We start from the raw sequence: 10,230 nt of genomic DNA on the forward strand, positions 1-10,230 counted from the left end.
AACAAACTTCACTTTTACTGTAAGTTCACTTAATATACGTGTGATTTCTTTTTTTAAAAAATTACTTCTAATAATTCACTTTAATTAAATTCTAATTTTATCCTAATTATTCATTTAGAAAATTCAAACTTTTTATATAACTTCACTTTCGAAGATTCACTTTAATTAAATTCTAATTTTATTCTTATTAATTATTTACTTAGAAAATTCAACCATTTAATTTTTAATTTCACTTTCAATGATTCACTTAATTAAATTCTAATTTTATTCTTTCTAATTCTTTACTTAGAAAATTCAACCTTTTAATTTTTAATTTCACTTCCAATGATTCACTTAATTAAATTCTATGTTATATTTTTCTTAAACTTATATTTAAATATCTTACGACACTAGTCCCACGGCGTACGGGGTTAATCCTTTTTGCATCGCTACTTGGGTCCACCGTTGCGCACTCTGCGTGGGTGCGTGGCTGTCTTCTACCGAAGCTCTCCACTGAGTCCTTCCAGTCGCAGTCCTGACACTTCTTGAGGGCCGTATGCTCCAAAGCTTGCACTGTTATTTAATCACTACGTTTACCGTATCCTTATTTAAGGAAGCGTGTGGCACTACTTGAGGGCCTTAACTTTTTCGAGGACGAACGCGACTGGGCCGTTGGGCGCCAGTTAAACTAACCGAAGTTAAGTTTATTAAAAAAATTTATTTTTTACGGCAGCAAGCCGTGTTGTTTATTCAAACTCAAATTAGGACTGATTATAATTTTTGTTTTCACTTAAGTCTATACCTCAAGAATCTTCATTGTCGCGTTGAATTAACAGGTGCGATGCCTTGGCCTTGGTTGAGGGTGTCGGGTGTCCAGACTTGTAGTCAGCAATTTCGCGGATGCGCGTGCAAGAATTGGAATGCAGGTGCACTGCATTAGCGTGAGAAAGAATTTTTGGAGTTTTGAATGTTAGCTACGTTAACTTATACACCACCATACATACATACAAGCATCGCGTGAACGTTGCTAGCAGCATAACAACAGCGTGTCCGAACCAGTGCTGCCACTTTACCACAATTGTGGCAGATCTACCACAGATCCACTGAATCTGCTTTACATGAAGTGGTGAGCTTAATAGAAAGATCGTTGCATTTTAAACAATATACTCTGGCGGCATTTCTTGACATCGAGGGCGCATTTAATAACATTGAGGTTGACACCATCATAGACTCTTTGATAGATATTGGTGTTGACGACAGTGTTTGTAGATGGATACGATCGATGCTAGTCAATAGAATCATTCAGGCAACAAATGGGGCTAGCTCTATTATACATCATGTGAACAGGGGCACTCCACAGGGCGGAGTGCTCTCACCACTGCTATGGGTGATAGCCCTGAACGGTATATTGCTAGAACTCAATAGAGGGGGAGTCAAAGTTGTGGCGTATGCGGATGATGTTGTAATAGCAGCCACAGGTCCATTCCTCTCTACCGTTAGCGAAATCCTTGAAGGAACCCTGGGAAGGCTACATGCCTGGGCTACGAGAAGCGGCCTAAATGTGAACCCAGCCAAGACAGAACTTATCCTCTTTACAAACAGACACAAACTACCACAATTCAAGCTACCATCGCTAGACGGCAAGGCGCTCTCATTGACCCCCAGCGCAAAGTATCTTGGAGTCGTGCTGGATAACAAACTTAACTGGAAAACCAATGTCGAATTCCGTAGACAGAAGGCCTACATAGCATACTACACTTGCAAGAGAATCTTCAGTAGAAACTGGGGACTAAATCCTAAACTTGTGATGTGGATGTATACCGCGATCATAAGACCAATTCTAACATACGGCGCCTTAGTTTGGTGGCCCGGCCTAAGCAGACAATATAATGTCAGCAAGCTAAGAAGCATACAAAGGGCAGCAAGCGCAGGAGTAACAGGCGCACTAAGATCCTGCCCGGCAGAAGCTTTAAACGCCATCCTCAATTTAATTCCTATTGATCTCCACCTGAAAGAAGTGGCTATGAAATCGGCGGTCAGACTCAGAGAGTCGGGCCTTTGGAGGACTAGACACTTCGGACATGGGTTGATCATAAATCAAATGCAATTAAATAGGACGACAGATTATATGGTAGGCAATTTGGACTTCAGCTGTAACGTGCAAGTGCTATTCCCATCCAGAAGGGACTGGAGAAGAGACCGAGTGGCCGACCGAGAGAAGATCTCTCTATACACCGATGGATCCAAGATGGATTGCGGTGTGGGAGCAGGTGTCTACTCCAAGGAACTCGGCGTGGCTCTGTCTCTACGGTTGGGAAATAATACAAGCATCTTCCAAGCGGAAGTCCTAGGGATCCTAGAAGCCTGCAAAATCCTAGGCAATAGAGTTGGACACAGCGGTAAAGCAACAATATACTTTGACAGCCAGGCGGCGCTATTGGCAATAGCCTCACCGGTTACCAAATCCAAGCTAGCTGGGGAATGCAAAGTAATATTGCGCTCAGTGTCTCAGTCAAATACCGACTCTCTTGTCTGGGTTCCCGGACATAGGAACATAGAAGGCAATGAGAAGGCGGATGAGTTGGCGAAGGCAGGAGCCGGTTTGGATGAATCCCAGGCAGTGGCACTGGGTTGCCCTCTTGGAGTAGTCCAAAGAGAGATTACTACGCATTTCCTTGAACTGGCTAGACGCAGGTGGTCAGATATACAGACTTGCAAGATAGCGAGAAAACTATGGCCTGACTATAACAGGGCGAAAACCTTGGACCTGCTTAGCAGATCAAGGCCAGAGGTATTTAGAATTTCAGCAACCATCACGGGCCACTGGCCCATAGGCAAACATGCGGCAAAAATAGGTCTACCCCATAATATGATTTGCCGCAGCTGTCAACTAGAAGATAGCGAAGAAAGTGTCCAGCATTTCCTGTGTGAATGTCCAGGTCTTTCGAACAATAGACACAAGACGTTAGGGAAACATCTAGTAGCAGAACTAACCGACCTATCAGGAGCTACCATTAGCGAAATCGGCAGATTCATTAAAGAGTCGAAATGGTTCGACCTAGCAACATAGGAAGTGCATAGACAAGATATTTATCCCCCGCGAGAAGTGCATCAAAATGGCGCAATAATGCGCTAATTGTATCCCAGGCAGCGACTAAGAAGCACTGCAACCAACCAACCAACAGGTAAGTTTTCTTTCAGACAAATTTTGTTCAAAAAAAAAAATCGAAAGGGGATTAGGCAAAGAATTCTAAAATGTCTCTTCACTATTTATATTTTCGCTATTGTATCTACAGCTTCTATTTTTCATATCCATGATTTTTTAAGGGAATTAGTATTATTTTTTATAATTTCACTAAAATCAAGGTAGAATTGTTTCATTAAAAAGACTTAACAAAACAATTCAAAAACCTTAAAAAACTGTGACAAGAATGACAGACTGCGATATAGCGGCTGTTTTACAGAATAAAATATTACAAAAGATCACAGAAAATAAGGATTCTGGCTATGTTTATAGCTCCCTATATTCTATGTCGCTTGTGACAACGAAAGTGCTGCCACGTTTGTACGAAAAATTGTTTGAGTGTTAAATTAATAAAGAAAACACTGAAAGATCGGGACTTAATCGGTACAAATATGAAAAATCTGGACACTTATACCTCCCGACTTTTAAAAAATATTCAGCAGGAAAATTTTTTTCAAAATCGGTATTGTCCCGCCGAAATTGGTACGAATGGTCACCGTACTTATATACCATTTAGTTTGTTGGAAGGATTCAATGAACTGATAAAATTTAAAGAAATAGAATAGTGTATAACACGAATTCACTATTTTATTTCAAATTTCGTTTGCATATTCAGAGAAATGAATTGATATACAGTCAATCAATTAATGTAAGGTACAATACGGGCAACTAAGTATCTTTTAAATATTTTATTTTTCGCTAATTTTTTATAAAAATATGGTTAATTCTACAACAAAAACCCCAAAAATCTGAGTTCCAAACCTTGTGCAAAATGTAAGAAAACTCTGCAACTTTTCATCCAAATATTGCACTTTTTATTTCCACTCTTTAGAAGTTGAGTATGTAGTTTTTTAGCCCATTCAATTTTTGAACAATAAACTGCAAGTATGATTTTTGCCAAATTTTTTGGTTGAAGGTGTTGCACATCAGTGGTAAGTCCTAGTAACCTAAAACTTGCACTTTGTTATATTAAAATTGAAAAAGGCAACAAAACGCTTGCTAGATCGAAGAGGATGTGGAAAGAGGGCTTTCCAATTATACATTCCACCTACCCACGTGTATTTCGACCCGCTGAATCTAAATCCTAGGTCCGTTTGACTCATACACCCTCAAAATCTCTAGTAAATTTTTAATTTTTTGCCATTTATTTACAATTTTCGCAAATAACTCGAAATTTAGGAAGTGTACAAGTCAAATGCACCACAGATTCGGATTCAATGGGTCGAAATACATGCCGGTAAGTGGGTCTTTATAATAATATATACTATATAATTATAATTAGATTAGATTAGATTAGATTAGATTTAGAGGAGGGGGCAGGTCACCTAGTTACCGCGACCGAAACGATCTATTGTAACAAACCTCTATTCAACACAGGTCATCTTTGATCCCCGTACTGTTAAGAAACCTCGCGAGGTCCTTTGGCTGAATGCCATTTAGGTCATGTGCTTCTAGGTACGGTGATCCTAGGAAGCGAAGTCTGTTCCTGGTAAGGGCTTCACAGTGGCACATAATGTGCTCTGCTGTTTTCTGTTCTTCGTTACACAACCTGCACTGGTCAGAGTTGACAACTCCTATATTTGACAAGTGTTTCATTACCCTACAGTGGCCAGTAAGAAAGCCTGTAACAATTCTTACTTCATGCCTACTGAGGTGAAGGAGTTCTTCGGTTCTCCTTGTTGATATAACCGGAATGAAGGACTTGGCCTGTCTGTTACCTTCCGTATTGGTCCAGTAATTTTGTGCTTTGTTCTTCATCCAGATATAGTAGTTCCGTCTAACGGAGCTCCATGGCAGACCGGTAAAGGGTCCTGGGCCTATGAATCCCTCTGCAGCCCCTTTTCTGGCGAGAATATCTGCCACTTCATTGCCCATGACTCCACTATGTCCCGGTACCCATATGAGGTATACCCGGTACCTTGAGCCGATCAGTATTAAAAGTTGAAGACAATCCCACACCAGCTTTGAGGTGACTTCGTGTGCTTTCAGAGCGAGGAGCGCCGCTCTGCTGTCCGAGTGTATATAGATGTGTTTTTTGGTTGCCCCTCTTTCTACATACTGCCTCAGACAAAGTTCAATGGCGTGAACCTCGGACTGAAAGACAGAGTTACCCTGCCCCATGCTGGTGAAAAGGAGCAGTCTGGGTTGTATACCGTAGACCCTGCTCCGACGCCGTGGTCAGTCTTTGAGCCGTCAGTATACCAGATGTGGCTGTCCTTCCGGGGTTTAGGTCGTTCATTGTCCCAGTTATTCCTGTCAGGGAAAAAGACCTTGAAGTTATGTGAGAAGTTAAACCTCGGTAGGCACAGGTCCACAAAACTTATGCGCAATCCATCTTCTTGTTCTATAACCCTGAGAGTGGAAGGGTGTACATACTTCTTGTCCTCTACACTGTCCCCTGAGATGAGCCTTGCTGTAAACAGCAGAGCCTCTTTCTTGATTACTATGTGTAGGGGAGGCAGGTCAAGAATCACTTGGTGTTGTTCTCATCGCGCCAGTGATGCCCACGCAGGCCAGTCTCTGTAGTTTGCTGAGCTTGGCCTGCGTGGACTGCACTTCCACCTTCTTCCACCAGACGGGTGCACCATAGGTAAGAATGGGTTTGGAGATGGCATCATACATCTACCTCGCCAGTTTAGGTCTGATGCCCCAGTTCCGTCCCATAAGTTTTCGGCAGGTCCGGATAGAGGCCCTGGTCTTTTAAATACTTTTATCTAGATGTGGATTCCATGAGAGCTTGTCATCAAGGATGACTCCTAGATATTTGACTTTTTTAGAGAAGTGCATCTTTTCACCTCGAAGGAATGGTTCTACTAATTTGTCCCTTTTCCTTTTCCTGGAGAAAATGATTATGCTAGTCTTCTTTGGGTTAACGTTTTACCCATTTTTACTACACCAATTGGTGACTATGTTCAGAGCATTCTGTAGGAGGTTAGAGATGGTATCTTCGAACCTACCCCTGATTAGGATGGCAATGTCATCCGCATAGCCCTGAACGTCGAAGCCTTTTTCGCTAAGAAGGCAGAGTAGTTCATCCACTACGATGGACCATAGCAGAGGGGAGATCACTCCCCCCTGCGGGCAACCTTTTGTAGCTAAGGAAACGACCCTTTCCTGTCCTAGCGTGGATGTAATAATTCTGGATTTAAGGACATTAGCTATCCAGCGACATGTGGTTTGATCAACCCCTCTGCGCCGGACGCATTTGTCTATTAGATAGTGTTCTGTGTTGTCGAATGCGCCCTCCACATCCAAGAAAGAACCCACCGCCACCTCTGTCCTCCAGGGACTTTTTCAATTTTCCTTGTTAGATTCTTAAGAGCGTGGATGGTAGATCTTCCTGGAAGATAGGCATATTGGTGTCTGTACAAAGGGTTCCTGGCAAGGAAACTATCCCTGATATGCCTGTCTACGATTCTTTCCATTGTTTTTAAAAGGAAGGACGTAAGACTAATGGGTCGGTATGACTTTGGTTGGTCTGCTGGTTTTCCCCCCACCTTTGGGATGTAGCGGACCGTCACTTCCTGCCATTGTAGTGGAAGGGACCCCCACGCGAAACATGCTGTGAAAATTTGTATCAGGAAGGCTAGTAGGCGGGGCAGTCCATTTTGGTGATGAGCTGGGAAAATGCCATCTGCTCAAGGTGATTTAAAAGGCGCTGAGGCGGATATAGCCCATCTTATTCTATCCTCGTCGAACAGACCTTTGGCGATTCTCCAATCCTCTGCGCGTGGGCATTTTATCCCAGTCTGCGTGTGGATTTTACTGTTTGTGTTCAGTGGCAAACAGTCAGGAAAATGCACCTCGGCTAGCAAGTTAAGGGATTCCATGCAGCTGTTCGTGAAGGATCAATCGGGTCTTTTAAGGAGCCCTAACTCATTAGTGTGCGTCTTCGCGATGACTCTGCGCTTCCCGTAAGGTCCTTGATCCCTGTACAGAAAAGAGTCCATGAATTCCTCTTAGCCCATCTAATCTCTTTATTGTACTCGGTGAGGGCAACTTTATACGTTTCCCATTCACCAGTTCTTTTAGCTCTGTTAAAGAGCTTCCGAGTATTTGCCCTAAGTTTGGCCAGTTTGTTATTCCACCATGGAGTCTGTCTGTTGTTAATCCTAGTGACTTCTGGACAGGATTCATGGTAGGAATTCACAATGGCTGATGTCAGATCTGAGCAGCTAAGTTCAAGATCGACTAAGTCATTTACCTTTCGCTTGCACCTTTTCAGACCGTCCTGCAGAAGAGCATCGTATAAATTCCAATCTGTGGATCTTGGTCTTCTGTAGGTGGTAGCAGTTGGTAATGTGATTTCAATTTCAAAACGGATGTGCATGTGATCTGATAAAGAAATTTCTCTGGCCACTTTCCATTTTTTGATTACTGATAAAAGGAGTGGATAGAGTGAGATCTAGAACCTCTTCCCGTATACTGTTCCTGAAAGTGGGGGAGTTAGCTACGTTTAAAAGTTCTAACCTATTAAGGCTAATAAATTCAAGTAAGTACTCACCTCTTTGATTTATGTTACCTCTGCCCCATATCGTATTGTGGGCGTTAGCGTCACATCCCACGATGAGTTGCAGTTTCTGTCTGCCACAATAGTCCACCAGTCCCTGTAGTGGCAGAAACTCGCAATCTCTGGAGTCGCCGGGGAGGTACGCTGAGCAAATGATTAGCTCTTGCGTGTTTTCTCCGAGAGACAGGCTCACCTTCAGTGCAATCTGGTCCTTATTGGTCAATTCTGGAATGAGAAAGGCGTTGATATCATTAGCTATCATCAGGCAGGCTCTAGGTCGTCCTTCGTTGAATGAGTCATAGAATAGCTTACCCGGTAGTCCCTTTATCTGGTTCCCATAAATGTACGGCTCCTGGATAAAGGCGATGTCAAGGTGATCCTCATAAAACGTCTGTGCCAGGACCGCTGAAGCCGACTTGGCATGTTGTAAGTTTATTTGGATGCACCTTACTACCATATTAATTTTTCGAGTCGTCCGGTGGTTACTCTTCCTCATCCACTTCGGGAGCTTCGTCCCATGTAAGCGGCGAGTCGAGTGTGGCCCTTGCCAGTGTTGGTTGGGCGGGCATGGGAAATGTTACCTTTGCCTGCCTTGGGTGTACGTGTCGACGCCAATTTAGTAGAGCGGGCATGGGTGGTGTTGCCTTTGCCTGCCTTTGGTGGCTGAGACACCTCCAGGGTAGAGGAGACTGACGCCAGCCTGATCAGCGCTATCGCCTAGCCTGACCTGTTCCGCACGTTTCCGAGACGGAGCACCGTGGACTTCCGTGCAGTGGGTCTTGCGAGATGCCTGGGCTGCTGCTCCTTGGCTATCTCTGTGCAATAGGTGACTTGCTGTCGCCCCGTCCCTCTTTATGCGTAGGGAGATCAGGCCAAAGTTGAGGAAGATTTTTCCACCCTGCGCCGCAATCCTCTCCTTTGACTTCTCGTCCACGGAGAAAGTTACCGTCTCTCCCCCTTTATCATCCTTGAGAGACTTAAGAAAGCGCCAACCCGCAAAGTTTATGCCCACGTTTTGTGTGGCTAGGCGCTTTATAAGATGGTCCGCCGGTAATACGTCATCAGGTGGCACGTAAGCAACGCAGACAAAGGTCTTGGGAATATCATTGCCCTGTGACCCGTCTGGGAACGGCTTTAGCCCAGCTGTCACAGCAACGAGCCAATCACTTGTCTCCTTATTGTGGCAAGTGAGCGAAAGCCAACCGTCGCGTACCACACTGCTGATGAAGCCAAGACTCGCGGTGAGATTTTTGGCTTTGTCCATCTCTGCCAGCAGACTTCTTTTTATCAGCGAGATTTCCTCCTCGCTTAGCTTAGCATCCGGGTGTTTGGCATTAGTAATGGCTACCTTGCCGCTGTAATGTCTCTGCAGGACACCTGCTTAGGCATGTCGGGTTCATTGTCCTGAACACCTGGATTCGTAACCGCTTCCACTGGAGAAGTAGTTGGGCGAGTAGCTGGTTCCCCTGCTTCGCTTCGAGGAGCTAGGTCCCTCTTTTGTCGCGTCGTTGGCCCTTAGCTCCTTGACCTTCTTGTAGCGCTCTCTCTCCATCTCCTTCGCTTTGGTAGGTTCAATGCTGTCCCTGATCAAAGCACGTATTCTACGCTTCTGGGCTCCGGTGAAGTACTCGAACTTCTTCCGGTTTTCCGCTGCTCCTTCAGCACTAGTGTTCGTAGATGCCTGAGTGCCAGGATCCTTGCTATCGCCCTCCGTGATTGGTTCGAGTCCCTGATCACCTGGCGCAGAAGTGGTGGTAGAGCCAGGTGAGTTTAACCTGAGTGAGGCATTAAGTCTCTGCTCAAGGTCATTCTCAGACCTAGTGGGTGAACGGAGTAGAGAAGGTTCCTCTGACTCCGTGATGTTGTTTTTATTTCCAATTATAATTTCATCCATAAAGTTTTTTTTGAAATGGGAAGAAGGTGACGCACACAGTGGCCGTGTAGTATATTTAATGGCTATAAATCAAGGAGGTTGCGGAGCTTCATGAAATTTTGCACAAATTTATTTTAAATTTTTTAAGAATTTTACTTTTTTTTACAAAAATACGCCCACTTTTACGCCCACCTCCCATACAACTTAAATAGAAAATGTGGCATAACTTCCATGATTTTAAATATATCAACTCAATTTTCATAACACATTAATATTATAATTGTAGAATGTGCTCCTGAAAATATGAACTTAATCCGCCCATTTTTACGCCCACCTCCCATACAAATGATATTTCAAAAATGCCATATCTTCTGTAAATTTGTAACTAGAATGTTTATGTTAGAATGTATATGCAAAAATGCATATAACATCTATTAAATGCTGTTTTGCAAATATGAAGAAAATCCGCCCACTGTAACACCCACCCCCCATACAACTCCAATACAAAAATTTTTACAGTTTCACTCTATTTCATTTATTAACAACTTTTTCACATCTTCGTGATAATCTAATTTTTTAAGCTTCAATTTCGTTCTAAATGAATTGATGTATGGGTCGGAGGAT

At 43.4% G+C, this 10,230-nt stretch overlaps 1 protein-coding gene across 1 annotated transcript; it reads left to right on the forward strand.

Annotated features, from left to right (window-relative positions):
• Nucleotides 1–1,143: 1,143 nt before the first annotated feature.
• On the forward strand, nucleotides 1,144–3,049 carry LOC108362269 (uncharacterized). Its single transcript, XM_017615179.1, has 2 exons — nucleotides 1,144–1,924; nucleotides 1,958–3,049. Exons 1-2 carry the CDS (start codon nucleotides 1,262–1,264, stop codon nucleotides 3,047–3,049), a joined length of 1,755 nt encoding a protein of 584 aa, XP_017470668.1. The 5' UTR covers nucleotides 1,144–1,261.
• Nucleotides 3,050–10,230: the final 7,181 nt, after the last annotated feature.

Source organism: Rhagoletis zephyria, unplaced genomic scaffold, assembly GCF_001687245.7.
Source record: "Rhagoletis zephyria isolate East Lansing unplaced genomic scaffold, Rhagoletis_zephyria_1.1 Rzeph_scaffold_00973, whole genome shotgun sequence".
NCBI lineage: Eukaryota > Metazoa > Arthropoda > Insecta > Diptera > Tephritidae > Rhagoletis > Rhagoletis zephyria.

Excerpts from the sequence above, each read along its gene's own strand:
- LOC108362269 (XM_017615179.1), top strand. The coding sequence starts at position 1,262 with ATGCTAGTCAATAGAATCATTCAGGCAACAAATGGGGCTAGCTCTATT. Across the intron at positions 1,925-1,957 it reads GCGCAGGAGTAACAGGCGCA|ATCCTCAATTTAATTCCTAT; the intron begins CTAAGATCCTGC and ends GCTTTAAACGCC.